General features: G+C 38.8%; 1 protein-coding gene across 3 annotated transcripts in view; it reads right to left on the reverse strand.

Moving 5' to 3' along the window:
• The window catches only part of TRIM36 (tripartite motif containing 36), a 43,619-nt gene that overhangs the window by 4,269 nt on the left and 16,336 nt on the right, over positions 1–23,014 (reverse strand). For all 3 annotated transcript variants that reach the window (XM_060296131.1, XM_060296130.1, XM_030869858.2), the window contains 3 exons: positions 6,172–6,425; positions 5,815–5,939; positions 2,116–2,406 (listed from right to left, as the gene is read on the reverse strand). In XM_060296131.1, coding sequence (XP_060152114.1) covers positions 2,116–2,406; positions 5,815–5,939; positions 6,172–6,425 — 670 coding nt within the window. The remainder of the gene's footprint in view (positions 1–2,115; positions 2,407–5,814; positions 5,940–6,171; positions 6,426–23,014) is intronic.

The following is a 23,014-nucleotide window of genomic DNA, read 5'->3' on the forward strand; positions in this document are numbered from 1 at the left end:
ATTATTTTGGGGAAGGGGCGGGGATAGCCAGGAATTGGGCTACCACTCACTTTTTTTTTTTTTTTTAGCATCTTTATTGGAGTATAATTGCTTTACAGTGGTGTGTTACCACCCACTTCTTGACCTTTTATGGTTGGCCTCAAAACTGTCATGGTGCTAGCAGATGTGTCATTAACATGCTAATGTATTACAATGAGTGTATGAGGCTCAAGGTCTACTGGAAGTCGAATCTTCCGCCATCTTGGACCTAGTTGGTTCTCACTAGTTTTCTTCATGTACTATGGCTACATCTTTCTTTTAAAGGTTGTGCCCTGCCCCTTCCCTCCTGTTTCAATAACACTACTCTTCTATCAACTTAAACCCATTAAGCCTAACATTTGGTGGCTGCTAGCCCCCAAAGTGGAAACATTCCAAACGCCCATCAATAGATGAATAGATAAAGAAAATGTGGTATATACGTACAATGGAATACTATTCAGCCTAAAAAAGCAAGGAAATTCTGATACATGCTACAACATGCATGAACCTTGAAATAAGCCAGTCACAAAAGGATTATGTGAATCCATTCACATGAGGTACTTAGAATAGGCAAATTCATAGAGGCAGAGGTAGAATAAAGGTTACCAAGCTCTGGGGGAAGGGTGGATGGGGAGTTACTGTTTAATGGGCATAGAGTGTCAGTTTGGAAAAATGAAAAAGTTCCAGAGATTGTGACTGGTGATGGCTGCACAACACTGTTGAATGTACTTAATGCCACTGATCTGTAAAAATGGTTAAAATGGCAAATTTTAACTATACAATACCACAATTGTAAAAAACTGTCTGCTAACAAGCTAAAACTATTCTCCATATGTGATTTGACCAGTCTTCCTGGTAATGCCTATTGCCCTGGCATGGCAATTCACACTGTCTCTCAATCTCAAAAGTCTCCCAGTTTGCAAAATAAATTCAAACGGTCACCCTATTCATGTGGTTTCTCTTGGAGAAAAGAAACACAGTTTTTAACGTTTCCTTTCCTCCATCCCCCTTCACTTTGTCACTGAAAACAGTAGCTACTTTTAGGTTTCCTTTTTCTTCCAATTTCAGTCAGAGACTAGAAAAGAAAGCGGAAACTGCATAAACAGTAAAATATTTACTTAATACTTGCAAATGGATCCTAAAACTCTCTTTTGGATTTTATTAAAATTCAAGAAAAATAATTTGAGGCAACCCTATTTATTTGTATTTCTTTTTAATTAGCCACAATGTACATGAAAAACAGAGTGAATAGTACACTCTGGACAAAAAGGGAAGGATGGGCAGAGTGCACAAAATATAGGTACATAAGCCACTAACAATGGGCAGGAGCAATGAGGTCTAAAAGCCAAATAAAGGAATCTCTGAGGCCGTGACCAACTGGGCACAATGATTTCCTGCTCACCAGGATGAGCACAACTTTGGTTCTAAATGTCCCTTACCCACGGAGACACTGTAGTGAACATCAACTTAACCTGTAAGTCATTCTCATTCTATAAAAATTTACAGGTGTTGTTTAAGTAGTATCAGTGGTTATTAACTTGGAAAGGGGAGGGAAGATTGCTGGGCAGGAGGAGCTTTTAGTGTAGGAAAAAGCTATCCATGTGGTTCTAATAACTGCCTTCCATCCCCATGTGCTCGTAATCACTGAGTTAGAAAAGCCAGACAAGTCAGAATTAGGTAAATTAAAATTATTCTTCCCATTGTTGTACCAATAAATTTTTTAAATATCTGCCTAGAGTCTATGTTAATAGAGATTTCTATAAACTGATCAAAAATACAGAATTATACTATTTAATACTTGTAAGCTAGCATTTATGCTATTTTAATCCCAAATTAATAGCCCTGCTCACTCAAATGTCATGTTTTTTCTGTATCTGATGTCAGTCAGAAATCTAATCCTGTTCTCAGCCTAGATGGTGAAATTCAAGTATTCAGTCTATTTCTAAATCCTAGCTGGGTATGGAATCTACTTTTCTAGAGTATTTTACAGATGAGAGGTGGTTTTAATGTAGGTCTGCATGGACACATTAACTGGTTTATTTTTTATCACAGTCTTTTCCAACTCTATGCTTTTCTTATTCCCACTATTCACAATACCTGGAGCTGGAGGAGTATGAAGAATCAATTCCCTGCTGCAAGGACTGCAGATTGAACCCTTGTAGGCTCTTACTCTGAAAGCATAGTTACAATTACTTTCAAGATCGGAAATGACTTTACTTGTGCCACACACTTCTATCTCATTCCAAGACAACATTTCTTCATCTCTATTAATCTTCCGGTATTCGAGGACATAGCTATCAGCTTTATCCTTTTCTGGATGGTGCCAATTTATCAAAGCATTGTTATAAACTTTGCTCTGTTCCTCATTGATCTCTGGCACATCTATGCCTGAAAGAATTATGAAATAGAAAACAATGTTAAAATATTATTTCAGAACCTTTATTTTTCCTCAGTAAAAATGATTTATTGACAATAAAGGATTTCTCTGCTGTTCAAGAACTTTCTACATTTATTATACTGTGTATAAGAAAAAGAATAAATCCTGCAAATACAACAGGATGTTGGACTTTGAGGACATGCTAAGTGAAATAAGTGAGACATAGAAAAACAAATGCTGACTGCGTGATTCCACTTTCGTGAGGTATCTAAAGTAGCCAAATTCATAAAATCAAAGACTGGAATGGTGGTTACCAGGGGCTGAGGAGCAGGGAGAAATGGGCGCTTATTAATCAACAGGCATAAAGTTTCAGTTAAGCAAGATGAATAAGCTCTAGAGATGTGCTGTACAACTTGTGTCTGTAGACAACAATACTGTATTGTATACCAGATATAGAGGCTAGATCTCACGGTAAGTTTTATCATAATAAAATTTAAAAAGGAAAGTAAATTGAGATTTTAAAAGGTATATTTATGTTTATAACTGAAAGGGGAAAGAAGACTGAAAAATAAGACAGACAAAATAAGTAAAACTCAATTTTAGCTTTACATATTAATTCTGAAACACCATAAATTAAAATTTTTAACCACATACTCTTCAATTTCCATCTACTGAATAACAACCCTAGACTTGAAATTTATGTGTCCTCCTAAAAATTATTTTAATAAATATTTTTAAATCTAAGTTTGGTCAGTATAATAATAAACAAACTTCAATAAAACATTATATAGTTTTCTTTCATATTATCTTCCACAGAGTTGCAAAGCAACTTATTTATTTATTTTAAAATTTATTTATTTATTTATTTGGCTGCACCGGGTCTTAGTTGGGCATGCGGGATCTTCGTTGCCCCGTGCGGGATCTTCGTTACAGCGTGCAGGATCTTTAGTTGCAGCATGCGGACTCCTAGTTGTGTCATGTGGGATTCAGTTCCCTGACCAGGGATCGAACCCGGGCCCCCTGCATTGGGAGCATGGAGTCTTAACCACTGGACCACCAGGGAAGTCTGGCAAAGCAATTTAAATGACTTTTTCTTGGTATAAACAAGATACGTATTTTTTTAAGAAAATCAGAAACTACATAAAACACACACAAATTAAGTAACTCAAAGATTATCACTACAATAATTTTGTGTAGCTCCTGCCAGTGTTTTTCTTCCAGTGGCATTCCACTGTAGCAACATTTAACTATTTTCAGAAACATGTTTCCAATTTTTCACTAAAAATACAATGTTTAAAATATCACAGCTAAATCTTTGTGCATATTCATAATCTTTTCCATAGAATAAATTCCAAACAGCTTAACTGCTTTGGTCATATGGTAAAAATAAGCTATAGGAGTTACACATGCACACACACACATAAATAAACACATATTTATATCAAATCACAGAGAAATACATGAAATGAAAAGCAGAAGTCTCCCTCTTCTCCTTATCCTCCAGCTATGTACAAGCAATGTACAGCATAAGTATGTCTACGTGTGCATTTGTGCAACTGAATGTTATGCAGCCATGGGATCTGAAAAGTCATCCAAACTACATTTTAAAGTTAAAAAAGAAAAGCTAGTTAAAGAATAACATGACTGGAATGCTCTACGTGCATGCAGGAAAAAATGAGAAGAGCATCCATCAGCAGGAAGCTGGGTGACCAGCAGCTTTCCATTCTGACCCACCCGTTTTACTGGTCCTTCGTTATGCACTGGTATAACCCGAGATTACCCACACTCAACTTCCTTTTTCCAAAGACTGTTTGGGGACCCCCAGGGAAGGGAGGACCTTGTACTCCTAAGTAAACTAGCATGTATATAAAAAACAATTCAAGTATACATTTTGGAAAAAGAAGAAAGTACAGTATATGAAATAGAATCAGCATTTCAAATATCACCACATATTTGGAAAAACAAGATCATCATAATAGACAAGAAAAGTATATACCTGACAGAGATACAGGTATTGATTGGAAGAGAAAGGTGGTCATAGTAATAATCCTTCAGCGTGTTTAACTTTTAAACAAGACAAATTTCCTCTGACTGAATACAAATCTATATATCCATACCTGTACAGTAATTAAACTATAAGTGTACTTTTCCAAGGACTGTAATTGTTCACCATTATTAGAAGAGAAATCTGAGGGAGATGAACAACGTGAGAAGAAAAAAGGAAAGGTAGACAGACCTCCCTGCTGGGGAGCAGCAGAACACAAACACAACCAAATGTGAGGGGCTGAGTTGCCCGCCCTAAAACTCATATGTTGAAGTTGTAGGCCCTAGTACCTCAGAATGTGCCTTTATTTGGAGAGAGGGTCTTTAAATAAGTAACACAGTTAAAATCAGGTCGTTAAGGTGGACCCTAGTCTACTATGACTAATAGGACTGGAGTCCTTATAAGACGAAATTTGGACTCAGACATATATAGAGGGAAGACCACGTGAAGACACGAGAAGACGGCTATGTGCACACCTAGGAGAGAGACCTCAGAAGACACCAACCCTGGCGACACCTTCATCTCAGACTTCTAGCCTCCAGAATCCTAAGGGAATTCCCTGGCGGTCCAGTGGTTAAGATGTGGGCTTTTACTGCCAAGGACCTGGGTTTGATCCCTGGTCGGGAAACTAATATCACCAAAAGCCCCAAGGTGTGATTGATAGATAGATAGATTAGATAGATAGATAGATGGGGAACTAAGATCCCGCAAGCCCCAAGGTGTGATAGATAGATAGACAGATAAATAAATAAATAAAACCTTTTACTGCCAGAATCCTGTGAAATTAAATTTCTGTTATGTCACCCAGTCTGTGGTATTTAGTTTTGGCAGCCCTAGCAAACTCATACAACAATGTAAACATTTAAACATCTTAGAGTCATTTTTAGCCTGGAGATATCATTTCTAGGTTTCTGCCCTAGGGAAACTCATACACACGCACAAAGAAACACTGACAAAGATGTTCAACAGAGCGTTGCTTACAACAGAAAAGAAAACAGGAACAGACTGTCTCTCAGTGGGAAACTTACTAACATAATGGAATACTGTAAAGTTAACATATAGCTATAAACCAGAATTTCATGTATTAACAAATATTTATCTTAAACTTAATTTCTCAAAAAAACAAATTACAAAAAAAGATACATACAATGTGGTGCCATTCACACAATGTTTAAAAACATACAAACCAAAAGAATCTAGCTTCTGTGCATAAAAACTTGGTTATAAAAACATAAATGGCATATGATTTTAGCATATGATGGTCTGGGCAACTGAGATGCTGCATTATAATGTCAAACTAAAGAGAATTTGTGTTTCTCCTACACAATGTGAATTCAAACTAAAAAAGTGAAGGTATGCTGTTACTAAAACTCACCACTAGAGAAAAAGGACAATTCTCCAAGAAGTTCTGTTTGTTTAGATGTATTAACAACATAGTCTTCAAAAGAAGTCTGAGCCGCAGGTCTAAAGCTCTTCAAAGATTCTGTAGCTTTCTGTATTCTACAGACAGACATAAAATATTTTACACAAAAATGATTCTTTAAAAAGGCAAATCAGACTAAGTATTTTCAATGAGATTAACAAAAGAAAACTTCACTCAACATTCAAGTTAAGAGTGAAGCAAGAGATACCGCACATAACACAGCATTCTGAACCACTCAGAGCTACAGCTGAAACATAAAGCAGCATTTAATGACACTGCTAGAGAGACTGTCAGTTCAAAGTTAAATACCTGAGGTGGAGCTGTTTTGCGGTCTGAACAAAGCAAGACTGATCTGTCTCCTTCAGCACTTCTTGAGCGTATCCCACGAGTCCGTTGTTCTCTAGCAGCCCCTGATACTCTTCCATTTGAGTCTGAAATTTGTCTAATCTTAGTTTCTTAGAAGCATCAATTGCCTTCAAAACAGATGATTTCCTTTCTTCTAGGATTTCAAAGAGCTTTTCAAAATGTGTAATTGCGTCTTCTTTAGCCCGCTCTCCATTACACTATTATAAAATAAGCAAAGCTTTACCTCATCTGCTGAATCCAAATGTCTTTTCAAGAAAGAGTCACAATTCAACAAAACAAACCCAAATACTGGAAAGAAAAAGATTTTGTCTGACTCCTTGTTTTCAGAACAATAATTTGGCATCAAATATGCTTACTAAGGAATGATCAGCAACTCTGAGACATACTTTGTAATTTTATAATACTATATTTCCTTAAGCTTTCAATCTCCAAAGTCCAGCAATAAACAATTTATTCAATGAAATAAGAAAGCAACGTTCAATTTGTATACAAAGGAACTTGAGGCAGAAATGAACTGATTTAACCAAAGACACAGGAAAATACAATCTTGCACTTATTTATTTTCATTCATTTCTAATTCAGGAAATTTTATCCTTTCTACCATATGCCAATTTTTTAAAAAGTTAAGCCACAGCTATGAAACTCAAAAAAATTACATCCTATACTAAGTAATAAAAATGTAACTCTCTTCTCTTCAAATTAATATTTAGTTATATATAATTGTAATTAAGCTGTAATTTAATTAATATTGATTTAATTATAAGTTATGCAAATTAACTTCTTTATGCTTAAGTTTTTCCTCTTCTGAAAACTAGGGGTAAGAGAGACCATTTAGGTTTTTCTGAAGATTGAAAAAGATTATTCACATAAAATGCCCACCACAATGTCACATACTCGCAATAAACATTATTTTCACTGCACACATAGCTATTCCTCTACTTTGCCATAAAATGATCCTCTCTGTAGTGCTTATTAAACATTTTGAATGTCCACAAAATCAGAGCTCGACCTGATTTTGAAAATAAGACCAGCAAAGCACTTACAAGCATTTATCATAATAGACTCATAGCAGCAGCCAACAGAAGAGTCTTCAAGAACATTCTTAAAAGCTGACAATATATGGTAGAAGTGCATTGCTCATTTTCCAATGGCTTCTGGCCAACATTTAAAATGAAAGGAAATTTTTTCCAGATTTCCTTCTCTGATTCCTAACCTCAACAGCCAATTTTTTTAAAGGAGGATAGGAGGAGAGAACAGAGGGTAGTGACATTCTGGTAGTATTTCAGTGACATATCACATTAAGTTCAGAAATATCATTACACATAGATCAAGAGAAGACTTTTTCCAGCTAAGTATAATTATAGGTAAAAAGACAGTGTCACAGTCTTCACTGAGTAAAATTCAAGAATGGAGACAAATTCTCTAGTGCAGTAGATTCTTACTGATAAGCCTACAAATGCAGCTTAGGTCAAAGGCAAAAGAAGAGGTTAAATAATTTCTCCAGGATCCCAAAGCATCAATGCCTACATGAATACTTGATGCCTGAGTTCCTCAGTTTTCAACCTACTGAATGACAAACTCAAAAACAAGCACTGGGTTTCCTTCTCTCAGAAGTAAAGGCAGGCTGACTGAGAAAACCAATAAAGACAAATCTAAAATTACCACAGACACAATCCCTGAAGCAACCTACTATCTAGATGATAATGTGCTATGTGTTCGGGGATTACAGTAAACTGAGAGAGTCTGTCAATCAGATACAAATGTGAGAAACAGAATCCTACTTTTAAATTACATGAAAATGCAATCTGTGACTAACAGAAAAATAATATTTAAAATATTAAAGCAATACTGGTAATATGGAGATTGGTTCAAGACGGCAGAGTAGAAGGATGTGCTCTCATTCCCTCTTGCAAGAACAACAGAGTCACAACTAACTGCTGAACAATCATCGACAGGAAGACACTGGAATTCACGAAAAAGATACCCCACATCAAAAGACAAAGGAAAAGCCACAATGAGATAGTAGGAGGGGCGCAATCACAATAAAATTAAATCCCCTAACTGCTGGGTGGGTGACTCACAAACTGGAGAACACTTATACCACAGAAGTCCACCCACTGGAGTGAAGGTTCTGAGCCCCACGTCAGGCTTCCCAACCTGGGGGTCTGGCAAGGGGAGGAGGAATTCTTAGAGAATCAGACTTTGAAGACTAGCAGGATTTGATTGCAGGACTTTGACAGGACTGGAGGAAAAAGAGACTCCACTCTTGGAGGGCACACACAAAGTAGTGTGCACATCAGGAGCCAGTGGGAAAGAGCAGTGACCTCATAGGAGACTGAACCAGACCTACCTGCTAGTGTTGGAAGGTCTCCTGCAGAGGTGGACGGTGGCTATGTCTCACCATGAGGACAAGGACACTGGCAGCAGAAGTTCTGGGAAGTACTCCTTGGCATGAGCCCCCCCAGAGTCCGCCATTAGCCCCACCAAGGAGCCTGGGTAGGCTCCAGTGTTTGGTCACCTCAGGCCAACTAACCAACAGGGAGGGAACCCAGCCCCACCCATCAGCAGACAAGCAGATTAAAGATTTACTGAGCTCTACCCACTAAAGCAACAACAAGCTCTACCCACCACCAGTCCCTCCCATTAGGAAACTTGCACAAGCCCCTTAGATAGCCTCATCCACCAGAGGGCAGACAGCAGAAGCAAGAAGAACTACAATCCTGCAGCCTGTGGAACAGAAGCCACATTCACAGAAATATAGACAAAATGAAAAGGCAGAGGCCTATGTACCAGATGAAGGAACAAGATAAAACCAGAGAAAGACAACTAAATGAAGTGGAGATAGGCAACCTTCCAGAAAAAGAATTCAGAATAATGATAGTGAAGATGATCCAGGACCTCGGAAAAAGAATGGAGGCAACGATCGAGAAGATGCATGAAATGTTTAACAACAACCTAGAAGAATTAAAGAACAAACAAACAGAGATGAACAATACAATAACTGAAATGAAAAATACACTAGAAGGAATCAATAGCAGAATAACAGAGGCAGAAGAACAGATAGGTGACCTGGAAGACAGAATGGTGGAATTCACTGCTGCAGAAAAGAATAAAGAAAAAAGAATGAAAAGAAATGAAGACAGCCTAAGAGACCTCTGGGACAATATTAAACAAAACAGTGTTCACATTATAGGGGTCCCAGAAGGAGAAGAGAGACAGAAAGGACCTGAGAAAATATTTGAAGAGATTATAGACTAAAACTTCCCTAACATGGGAAAGGAAATAGCCACCCAACTCCAGGAAGTGCAGAGAGTCCCATACAAGATAAACCCAAGGAGAAACACGCCGAGACACACAGTAATCAAATTGCCAAAAATTAAAGACAAAGAAAAATTATTGAAAGCAGCAAGGGAAAAACGACAAATAACATACAAGGGAACTCCCATAAGGTGAACAGCTGATTTCTCAGCAGAAACTCTACAAGCCAGAAGGGAGTGGCATGACATACTTAAGGTGATGAAAGGGAAGAACCTACAACCAAGATCATTCTACCCACCAAGGATCTCATTAAGATTTGATGGAGAAATCAAAAGCTTTACAGACAACCAAAAGCTAAGAGAATTCAGTACCACCAAACCAGCTCTACAACAAATGCTAAAGGAACTTCTCTAAGTGGGAAACACAAGAGAAGAAAAGGACCTAAGAAACAAACCCAAAACAATTAAGAAAATGGTAATAGGAACATACATAGTGATAATTACCTTAAACGTGAATGGATTAAATGCTCCAACCAAAAGACACAGGCTTGCTGAATGGATACAAAACAAGACCCATACATATGCTGTTACAAGAGACCCACTTCAGACCTAGCGACACATTCAGACTGAAAGTGAGGGGATGGAAAAAGATATTCCATGTAAACAGAAATCAAAAGAAAGGTGGAGTCACAATACTCATATCAGATAAAACAGACTTTAAAATAAAGACTATTACAAGAGACAAAGAAGGACGCTACATAATGATCAAGGGATCAATCCAAGAAGATATAACATTATAAATATATATGCACCCATCACAGGAGCACCTCAATACATAAGGCAACTGCTAACAGCTATAAAAGAAGAAATCGACAGTAACACAATAATAGTGGGGGACTTTAACCCCTCACTTATACCAATGGACAGATCATCCAGACAGAAAATTAATAAGGACACACAAGCTTAAAATGACACAACAGACCAAATAGATTTAATTGATATTTATAGGACATTCCATCCAAAAACAGCAGATTACACGTTCTTCTCAAGTGCGCATGGAACATTCTCCAGGATAGGTCACATTGTGGGTCACAAATCAAGCCTCAGTAAATTTAAGAAAATTGAAATCATATCAAGCATCTCTTCTAACCACAACGCTATGAGATTAGAAATCAATTACAGGGAAAAAACCCGTAAAAAACACAAACACATAGAGGCTAAACAATACGTTACTAAATAACCAAGAGATCACTGAAGAAATCAAAGAGGAAGTCAAAAAATACCTAGAGAAAAATGATAATGAAAAGACTACAATCCAAAACCAATGGGATGCAGCAAAAGCAGTTCTAAGAAGGAAGTTTATAGCTATACAAGGCTACCTCAAGAAACAAGAAAAATCCCAAACAAACAACCTAAACTTACACCTAAAGGAACTAGAGAAAGAAGAACAAACAAAACCCAGGGTTAGCAGAAGGAAAGAAATCATAAAGATCAGAGCAGAAATAAATGAAATAGAAAACAACAGCAAAGATCAATAAAACTAAAAGCTGGTTCTTTGAGAAGATAAACAAAATTGATAAACCATTAGCCAGACTCATCAAGAAAAAGAGGGAGAGGACTCAAATCAATAAAACTACAAATGAAAAAGGAGAAGTTACAACAGACACCGCAGAAATACAAACGATACTAAGACCACTACAAGCTACTCTACACCAATAAAATGGACAACCTGGAAGAAACGGAGAAATTCTTAGAGAGGTATAACCTTCTAAGACTGACCCAGGAAGAAATATGAACAGACCAATCATAAGTAATGAAATTGAAACTGTGATTAAATATCTTCCAACAGGGCTTCCCTGGTGGTGCAGTGGTTAAGAAACCGCCTGCCAATGCAGGGGACACAGGTTCGACCCCTGGTCTGGGAAGATCCCACATGCCGCGGAGCAACTAAGCCCATGCGCCAAAACTATTGAGCCTATGCTCCAGAGCCCGAGAGCCACAACTACTGAGTCCATGTACCACAGCGACTGAAGCCCACGCACCTAGAGCCCATGATCTGCAAAAAGAGAAGCCACCGCAATGAGAAACCCGCACACCGCAACAAAGAGTAGCCCCCACTCGCTGCAACTAGAGAAAGACCACATGCAGTAACGAACACCCAACGCATCCAAAAATAAATAATAAAATAAAATTAATTAATTAAAAAAAATCTTCCGACAAACAAAAGTCCAGGACCAGATGGCTTCACAGGTGAATTATATCAACCATTTAGAGAAGAGCCAACACCCATCCTTCTCAAACTCTTCCAAAAAACTGCAGAGAAGGGAACACTCCCAAACTCATTTTATGAGGCCACCATCACCCTGATACAAAAACCAGACAAAGATACTACAAAAGAAGAAAATTACAGACCAATATCACTGATGACTACAGATGCAAAAATCCTCAACAAGATACTAGCAAACAGAATCCAACAACACATTAAAAGGATCATACACCATGATCAAGTGGGATTTATCCCAGGGATGCAAAGATCCTTCAATATATGCAAATCAATCAATGTGATACACCATATTAACAAATTGAAGAAGAAAAACCATATGATCATCTCAATAGATGCAGAAAAAGCTTTTGACAAAATTCAACACCCATTTATGATAAAAACTCTCCAGAAAGTGGGCATAGATGGAAGCTACCTCAACATAATAAAGGCCATATATGACCAACCCACAGCAAACATCATTCTCAATGGTAAAAAACTGAAAGCATTTCCTCTAAGATCAGGAACAAGACAAGGATGTCCACTCTCGCCACTATTTTTTATTTTTCGCCACTATTATTCAACATAGTTTTGGAAGTCCTAGTCATGGCAATCAGAGAAGAAAAAGAAATAAAAGGAACCAAATTGGAAAAAAGAAGTAAAACTGTCACTGTTTGCAGATGATATGATACTATACATAGAGAATCCTAAAGATGCCACCAGAAAACTACTAGAGCTAATCAATGAATTTGGTAAAATTGCAGGATACAAAATTAATGCACAGAAATCTCTTACATTCCTATTCACTAATGGTGAAAAATCTGAAAGAGAAATTAAGGAAACACTCCCATTTACCATTGCAACAAAAAGAATAAAATACCTAGGAATAAACCTACCTAGGGAGACAAAAGACCTGTATGCAGAAAACTATAAGACACTGTTGAAAGAAATTAAAGATACCAACAGATGGAGAGATATACTATTTTCTTGGATTGGAAGAATCAATATTGTGAAAATGAGTATACTACCCAAAGCAATCTACAGATTCAATGCGCTCCCTATCAAATTACCAATGGCATTTTTTACAGAGCTAGAACAAAAAAATCTTAAAATTTGTATGGAGACACAAAAGACCCCAAATAGCAAAAGCAGTCTTGAGGGGAAAAAACGGAGCTGGAGGAATCAGACTCCCTGACTTCAGACTATACTACAAAGCTACAGTAATCAAGACAGTATGGTACTGGCACAAAAACAGAAATATAGCTCAATGGAACAGGATAGAAAGTCCAGAAATAAACCCACGCACCTATGGTCAACTAATCTATGACAAAGGAGGCAAGGATATACAATGGAGAAAAGACAGTCTCTTCAGTAAGTGGTGCTGGGAAAACTGGACAGCTACATGTAAAAGAATGAAATTAGAACACTCCCTAACACTATACACAAAAATAAACTCCAAATGGATTAGAGACCTAAATGTAAGACTGGACACTATAAAACTCTTAGAGGAGTAGGCTTCCGGGAAGATGGCGGAAGAGTAAAATGTAGAGATCACCTTCCTCCCCACAGATACACCAGAAATACATCTACACATGGAACAACTCCTACAGAACACCTACTGAGCGCTGGCAGAAGACCTCAGACCTCCCAAAAGGCAAGAAACCCCCCACGTACCTGGGTAGGGCAAAAGAAAAAAGAATAAACAGAGACAAAATGATAGGAAGGGGACCTGCAACAGTGGGAGGGAGCCGTGAAGGAGGAAAGGTTTCCACACACTAGGAAGCCCCTTCGCGGGCGGAAACTGCGGGTGGCGGAGGGGGGGAGCTTCTGAGCCGCAGAGGACAGCACAGCAACAGGGGTACGGAGGGCAAAGCGGAGAGATTCCCGCACAGAGGACTGCTGCCAACCGGCACTCACCAGCCCAAGAGGCTTATCTGCTCACCCGCCAGGGCGGGCAGGGCTGGGAGCTGAGGCTCGGGCTTCAGTCGGAGCGCCGGGAGAGGACTGGGGTTGGCGGCGTGAACACAGCCTGCAGGGAGTTAGTGCGCCACGGCTAGCCAGGAGCGAGTCCGGGAAAAGGTCTGGAGCTGCCGAAGAGGCAAGAGACTTTTTCTTCCCTCTTTTTTTTCCTGGTGTGCGAGGACAGGGGATTAAGAGCACTGCTTAAAGGAGCTCCAGAGACGGGCGCGAGCCGCGGCTAAAAGCACGGACGCCAGAGACAGGCATGAGACGCTAAGGCTGCTGCTGCCGCCACGAAGAAGCCTGTGTGCGAGCACAGGTCACTCTCCACACCCCCCTTCTGGGGAGGCTGTGCAGCCCGCCACTGCCAGGGTCCCGGGATCCGGGGACAACTCCCCCGGTAGAACGCATGGCGCGCCTAAGGCTGGTGCAACATCACGCCGGCCTCTGCCACCGCAGGCTCGCCCCACACTCCGTGCCCCTTCCTCTCCCCAGCCTGAGTGAGCCAGAGCCCCCGAATCAGCGGCTCCTTTAACCCTCTCCTGTCTGAGCGAAGAACAGCTGCCCTCCGGCGACCTACATGCAGAGGCGGGGCCAAATCCAAAGCTGAGCCCCGGGAGCTGTGAGAACAAAGAAGAGAAAGGGAAATCTCTCCCAGCAGCCTGAGAACCAGCAGATTAAAACTCCACAATCAACTTGATGTACACTGCATCTGTGGAATACATGAATAGACAACGAATCATCCCAACTTAAGGTGGTGGACTTTGAGAGCAAGATTTATGATTTTTTCCCCTTCTCCTCTTTTTGTGAGTGTGTATGTGTATGCTTCTGTGTGAGATTTTTGTTTGTATAGCTTTGCTTCCACCATTTGTCCTAGGGTTCTATCCGTCCTTTTTTAATTATTATTTCTTTTATTTTCTCTTAATTATTTTTTTATTTTAATAACTTTATTATATTTTATCTTACTTTCTTTTATTTTACTTTACCTTCTTTCTCTTCTTTTCCTTACTTCCCTCCTTCCTTCCTTCCTTCCTCCCTCCTTCCCTCCCTCCCTTCTTTCTTTCTTTCCTTCCTTCCTTCTTTCCTTTCTTCCTTCCTTCCTTCCTTCTAGTAATTCTTTCTTTCTACTTTTTCTCCCTTTTATTCTGAGCCATGCGGATGAAAGGCTCTTGGTGCTGCAGCCAGGAGTCAGTGCTGTGCCTCTGAGGTGGGAGAGCCAACTTCAGGACACTGGTCCACAAGAGACCTCCCAGCTCCACATAATATCAAACGGCGAAAATCTCCCAGAGATCTCCATCTCAACACCAGCACCCAGCTTCACTCAACGACCAGCAAGCTACAGTGCTGGACATTCTGTGCCAAACAACTAGCAAGACAGGAACACAACCCCACCCATTAGCAGAGAGGCTGCCTAAAATCACAACAAATCCACAGAAACCCCAAAACACACCACCAGACGTGGACCTACCCACCAGAAAGACAAGATCCAGCCTCATCCACCAGAACACAGGCACTAGTCCCATTCACCAGGAAGACTACACAACCCACTGAACCAACCTTAGCCTCTGGGGACAGACACCAAAAACAATGGGAACTACGAAACTGCAGCCTAAAAACAGGGGACCCAAAACACAGTAAGATAAACAAAATGAGAAGACAGAAAAACACACAGCAGATGAAGAAGCAAGATAAAAACCCACCAGACATAACAAATGAAGAGGAAATAGGCAGTCTACCTGAAAAAGAATTCAGAATAATGATAGTAAAGATGATCCAAAATCTTGGAAATAGAATAGACAAAATGCAAGAAACATTTAACAAGGACCCAGAAGAACTAAAGATGAAACAAAAAATGAAGAACAACACAATAAATGAAATGAAAGATACTTTAGATGGGATCAATAGCAGAATAACTGAGGCAGAAGAACGGATAAATGACCTGCAAGATAAAATAGTGGAAGTAACTACTGCAGAGCAGAATAAAGAAAAAAGAATGAAAAGAACTGAGGACACTCTCAGAGACCTCTGGGACAACATTAAACACACCAACATTCGAATTATAGGGGTTCCAGAAGAAGAGAAAAAGAAAGGGACTGAGAATATATTTGAAGAGATTATAGATGAAAACTTCCCTAATATGGGAAAGGAAATAGTTAATCAAGTCCAGGAAGCACAGAGAGTCCCATACAGGATAAATGCAAGGAGAAATACGCCAAGACACGTACTAATCAAACTGTCAAAAATTAAATACAAAGAAAACATATTAAAAGCAGCAAGGGAAAAACAACAAATAACACATGAGGGAATCCCCATAAGGTTAACAGCTGATCTTTCAGCAGAAACCCTGCAAGCCAGAAGGGACTGGCAGGACATATTTAAAGTGATGAAGGAGAAAAACCTGCAACCAAGATTACTGTAGCCAGCAAGGATCTCATTCAGATTTGATGGAGCAATTAAAACCTTTACAGACAAGCAAAAGCTGAGAGAGTTCAGCACCACCAAACCAGCTTTACAACAACTGCTAAAGGAACTTCTCTAGGCAAGAAACACAAGAGACGGAAAAGACCTCCAATAACGAACCCAAAACAATTAAGAAAATGGGAATAGGAACATACATATCGATAATTACCTTAAATGTAAATTGACTAAATGCTCCCGCCAAAAGACACAGATTGGCTGAATCGATACAAAAACAAGACCCATATATTTGCTGTCTACAAGAGACCCACTTCAGACGTACAGACACATACAGACTGAAAGTAAGGGGATGGAAAAAGATTTCATGCAAATGGAAACCAAAAGAAAGCTGGAGTAGCAATTCTCATATCAGACAAAATAGACTTTAAAATAAAGAATGTTACAAGAGACAAGCAAGGACACTACAAAATGATCGAGGGATCAATCCAAGAAGAAGATATAACAATTGTAAATATTAATGCACCCAACATAGGAGCAACTCAATACATAAGGCAAATACTAACAGCAGTAAAAGGGGAAATTGACAGTAACACATTCATAGTAGGGGACTTTAACACCCCATTTTCACCAATGGACAGATCATCCAAAATGAAAATAAATAAGGAAACACAAGCTTTAAATGATACATTAAACAAGATGGACTTATTTGATATTTATAGGACATTCCATCCAAAAACAACAGAATACACATTTTTCTCAAGTGCTCATGGAACATTCTCCAGGATAGATCATATCTTGGGTCACAAGTCAAGTCTTGGTAAATTTAAGAAAACTGAAATTGTATCAAGTATCTTTTCCAACCACAATGCTATGAGACTAGATAACAATTACAGGAAAAGATCTGTAAAAAATACAAACACATGGAGGCTAAACAATACACTACTTAATAACGAAGTGATCAGTGAAGAAATCAAAGAGGAAATCAAAAAATACCTAGAAACAAATGACAGTGGAGACACGACGACCCAAAATCTATGGGATGCAGCAAAAGCAGTTCTAAGAGGGAAGTTTATAGCAATACAATCCTACCTTAAGAAACAGGAAACACCTCGAATAAACAACCTAACCTTGCACCTAAAGCAATTAGAGAAAGAAGAACAAAACCCCCCCCAAAGTTAGCAGAAAGAAAGAAATCATAAAAATCAGATCAGAAATAAATGAAAGGGCTTCCCTGGTGGCGCAGTGGTTGAGAGTCTGCCTGCCGATGCAGGGGACACGGGTTCGTGCCCCGGTCCGGGAGGATCCCACATGCTGCGGAGTGGCTGGGCCCGTGAGCCATGGCCACTGAGCCTGCGCGTCCGGAGCCTGTGCTCCGCAGCGGGAGAGGCCACAGCAGTGAGAGGCCCGCAGAATGCAAAAAAAAAAAAAAGAAATGAAGGCAACGATAGCAAAGATCAATAAAACTAAAAGCTGGTTCTTTGAGAAGATAAACAAAATTGATAAACCATTAGCCAGACTCATCAAGCAAAAAAGGGAGAAGACTCAAATCAATAGAATTAGAAAAGAAAAAGGAGAAATAACAACTGACACTGCAGAAACACAAAAGATCATGAGAGATTACTACAAGCAACTCTATGGCAATAAAATGGACTACCTGGATAAATGGACAAATTCTTTGAAATGCACAACCTGCCAAGACTGAATCAGGAAGAAATAGAAAATATGAACAGACCAATCACAAGCACTGAAATTGAAACTGTGATTCAAAATCTTCCAACAAACAAAAGCCCAGGACCAGATGGCTTCACAGGCGAATTCTATCAAACATTTAGAGAAGAGCTAACACCTATCCTTCTCAAACTCTTCCAAAATATAGCAGAAGGAGGAACACTCCCAAACTCATTCTACAAGGCCACCATTACCCTGATACCAAAACCAGACATACATGTCACAAACAAAGAAAACTACAGGCCAATATCACTGATGAACATAGATGCAAAAATCCTCAACAAAATACTAGCAAACAGAATCCAACAGCACATTAAATGGATCATACACCATGATCAAGTGGGGTTTATTCCAGGAATGCAACAATTCTTCAATATACGCAAATCAATCAATATGATACACCATATTAACAAATTGATGGAGAAAAACCATATGATCATCTCCATAGATGCAGAGAAAGCTTTCAAGAAAATTCAACACCCATTTATGATAAAAACCCTGCAGAAAGTAGGTATAGAGGGAACTTTCCTCAACATAATAAAGACCATATATGACAAACCCACAGCCAACATCGTCCTCAATGGTGAAAAACTGAAAGCATTTCCATTAAGATCAGGAACAAGACAAGGTTGCTCACTCTCACCACTCTTATTCAACATAGTTTTGGAAGTTTTAGCCACAGCAATCAGAGAAGAAAAGGAAATAAAAGGAATCCAAATCGGAAAAGAAGAAGTAAAGCTGTCACTGTTTGCAGATAACGTGATACTATACATAAAGAATCCTAAAGATGCTACCAGAAAACTACTAGAGCTAATCAATGAATTTGGTAAAGTAGCAGGATACAAAATTAATGCACAGAAATCTCTGGCATTCCTATACACTAATGATGAAAAATCTGAAAGTGAAATCAAGAAAACACTCCCATTTACCACTGCAATAAAAAGAATGAAGTATCTACGAATAAACCTACCTAAGGAGACAAAAGACCTGTATGCAGAAAATTATAAGACACTGATGAAAGAAATTAAAGTTGATACAAATAGATGGAGAGATATACCATGATCTTGGATTGGAAGAATCAACATTGTGAAAATGACTCTACTACCCAAAGCAATCTACAGATTCAATGCAATCCCTATCAAACTACCACTGACATTTTTTACAGAACTAGAACAAAAAATTTCACAATTTGTATGGAAACACAAAAGACCCCGAATAGCCAAAGCAATCTTGAGAAAGAAAAACGGAGCTGGAGGAATCAGGCTCCCAGACTTCAGACTATACTACAAAGCTACAGTAATCAAGACAGTATAGTACTGGCACAAAAACAGATAGATCAATGGAACAGGATAGAAAGCCCAGAGATAAACCCACGCACATATGGTCACCTAATCTTTGATAAAGGAGGCAGGAATGTACAGTGGAGAAAGGAAAGCCTCTTCAGTAAGTGGTGCTGGGAAAACTGGACAGGTACATGGAAAAGTATGAGATTAGATCTCTCCCTAACACCATACACAAAAATAAGCTCAAAATGGAAAGTCCTAAATGTAAGGCCAGAAACTATCAAACTCTTAGAGGAAAACATAGGCAGAACACTCTATGACATAAATCACAGCAAGATCCTTTTTGACCCACCTCGTAGAGAAAGGGAAATAAAAACAAAAATAAACAAATGGAACCTAATGAAACTTCAAAGCTTTTGCACAGCAAAGGAAACCATAAACAAGACCAAAAGACAACCCTCAGAATGGGAGAAAATATTTGCAAATGAAGCAACTGACAAAGGATTAATCTCCAAAATTTATAAGCAGCTCTTGCAGCTCAATAACAAAAAAACAAACAACCCAATCCAAAAACGGGCAGAAGACCTAAATAGACATTTCTCCAAAGAAGATATACAGACTGCCAACAAACACATGAAAGAATGCTCAACATCATTAATCATTAGAGAAATGCAAATCAAAACTACATGAGATATCATCTCACACCAGTCAGAATGGCCATCATGAAAAAATCTAGAAACAATAAATGCTGGAGAGAGTGTGGAGAAAAGGGAACCCTTTTGCACTGTTGGTGGGAATGTGAATTGGTACAGCCACTATGGAGAACAGTATGGAGGTTCCTTTAAAAACTACAAATAGAACTACCATATGACCCAGCAATCCCACTACTGGGAATATACCCTGAGAAAACCATAATTCAAAAAGAGTCGTGTACCAAAATGTTCATTGCAGCTCTATTTACAATAGCCCAGAGATGGAAACAACCTAAGTGTCCACCATCGGATAAATGGATAAAGAAGATATGGCACATATATACAATGGAATATTACTCAGCAATAAAAAGAAACGAAATTGAGCTATTTGTAATGAGGTGGATAGACCTAGAGTCTGTCATACAGAGTGAAGTAAGTCAGAAAGAGAAAGACAAATACCGTATACTAACACATATATATGGAATTTAAGGAAAAAAGATGTCATGAAGAACCTTGGGGTAAGACAGGAATAAAGACACAGACCTACTAGAGAATGGACTTGAGGATATGGGAAGGGGGAATGGTAAGCTGTGACAAAGCGTGAGAAAGGCATGGACATATATACACTACCAAACGTAAGGTAGATAGCTAGTGGGAAGCAGCCACATAGCACAGGGAGATCAGCTCGGTGCTTTGTGACCACCTGGAGGGATGGGATAGGGAGGGTGGGAGGGAGGGAGACGCAAGAGGGAAGAGATATGGGAACATATGTATATGTATAACTGATTCACTTTGTTATAAAGCAGAAAGTAACACACCATTGTAAAGCAATTACGCTCCAATAAAAAAAAACTCTTAGAGGAAAACATAAGAAGAACACTCTTTGACATAAATCACAGCAAGATCTTTTCTGATTCACCTCCTAGAGTAATGGAAATAAAAACAAAAATAAACAAATGGGACCTAATGAAACTTAAAAGCTTTTGCAAAAGAAAGGAAACTACAAACAAGACAAAAAGGCAGACCTCAGAAAGGGAGAAAATATTCGCAAATGAAGCTATGGATAAAGAATTAATCTCCAAGATATATAAACAGCTCATGCAGCTCAATATTAAAAAAACAAACAACCCAATCAAAAACTGGGCGGAAGACCTCAACAGATATTTCTCCATAGAAGATGGAAAGATGGCCAAGAGACACATGAAAAGCTGCTCAACATCACTAATTATTAGAGAAATGCAAATCAAAACTACAATGAGGTATCACCTCACACCAGTTAGAATGGGTATCATCAGAAAATCTACAAACAACAAATGCTAGAGAGGGTGTGGAGAAAAGGGAACTCTCTTGCACTTTTGGTGGGAATGTAAATTGATACAGACACTATGGAGAACATTATGGAGGTTCCTTAAAAAACTAAAAATAGAATTACCATATGACCCAGCAATCCCACTACTGGGCATATACCCAGAGAAAACTGTAATTCAAAAAGACACATGTGGGCTTCCCTGGTGGCACAGTGGTTGAGCATCTGCCTGCCGATGCAGGGGACAGGGGTTTGTGCCCCGTTCAGGAAGATCCCACATGCCGCGGAGCGGCTGGGCCCGTGAGCCATGGCCGCTGAGCCTGCGCGTCCGGAGCCTGTGCTCCGCAACAGGAGAGGCCACAACAGTGAGAGGCCCACGTACTGCAAAAAAAAAAGAAAAAAAAGACACATGCACCCCAATGTTCAGTGCAGCACCGTTTACAATAGCCAGGTCATGGAAGCAACCTAAATGCCCATCGACAGACGAATGGATAAAGAAGATGTGGTACATATATACAGTGGAATATTACTCAGCCATGAAAAGGAACAAAATTGGGTCATTTGTAGAGACGTGGATGAATCTAGAGACTGTCATACAGAGTGAAGTAAGTCAGAACAACAAATATCACATATTAACACATATATGTGGAACCTAGAAAAATGGTACAGATGAACCAGTTTGCAGGGCAGAAATTGAGACACAGATGTAGAGAACAAACGTATGGACACCAAGAGGGGAAAGCAGCTGTGGGTGGGGGTGGTGGTGTGATGAATTGGGAGATTGCGATTGACATGTATACACTGATGTGTATAAAATGGATGACTAATAAGAACCTGCTCTATAAAAAAATAAATAAAATAAAATTCAAAAAAAAATTTACTGGTAATATGGTGCTAATTCACATAATTTTTCAATGATTTTTACCCATTTTTGAAAAAAATTTGTAAGAAATGACAGTCTCATACTAGCCAAAGTATTTTTATATTTAATTACAAAACATAAAGTGATCAAGGGTAATGGCTCTTCAGTTTATTTCAAATAGAGAAAAGAAATAGGGATCAAAATCAGTGAAGACTATTAGGAATTTTAAAATAACCCAGTCCTATCCTCTCTTACTATATTTTTAAAGTGCTATCAGTTTTTAAAATTTTTTATTGAAGTATAATATGCAAAGAGGAAAATGTACATATAAGTATAAGGATCAGTGAGGCTTTGCAACCACACCCATGTAACCAGCATCCAGATTGAACAATATTACCAGTATCCCAGAAGCCACCCTTATAACTTTTCCAGGCACTAATCCTCTCTCTCTTCAGTAACTCCTATCCTGAACAACACAGTCTTGTTTCACCTGTCTTGGAATCACCCAGCATGTACTCCTTTGTATTTGGCATCTTCCTTTCAATATTAGTGCCAGACTTATCTACATTGTTGCACATAGTTGTAGATATTCATCCTTCACTGCTATTTATATTCCACTGTTAATGAACATTTGAGTACTTTCCGTTTTGTGGCTATCACAAATAATGCAGCTAAGAACATCTTAATACATGTCTTTTGGTGAACATATGTGACAGGAATATATTTCGGAGTATCTGGAAACTTAAATAAACCTGGTCTTATTGACATATAGTATATTTTTCAAATGCAATCTGTTAGTTTTATAAGATACAGATAATCATAAAAGCTATCATTTTCCTTATATTGCTACTTTGGAGAACTCGTTAACTGCCACATAAAGAATTAGTCATTCTTTCCTCTGTGTTCCAATATCATTTAATCACAACCTCTATCAGCACCGATCACATAGCATTATATTTTACATTTGTTTTCTTAGTCCCAGAAAAGCAGAAGTGAGATCTAACACAACTTTGTACTCCCA

This window comes from Globicephala melas, chromosome 3 (assembly GCF_963455315.2).
Source record: "Globicephala melas chromosome 3, mGloMel1.2, whole genome shotgun sequence".
In the NCBI taxonomy this organism is placed as follows: domain Eukaryota; kingdom Metazoa; phylum Chordata; class Mammalia; order Artiodactyla; family Delphinidae; genus Globicephala; species Globicephala melas.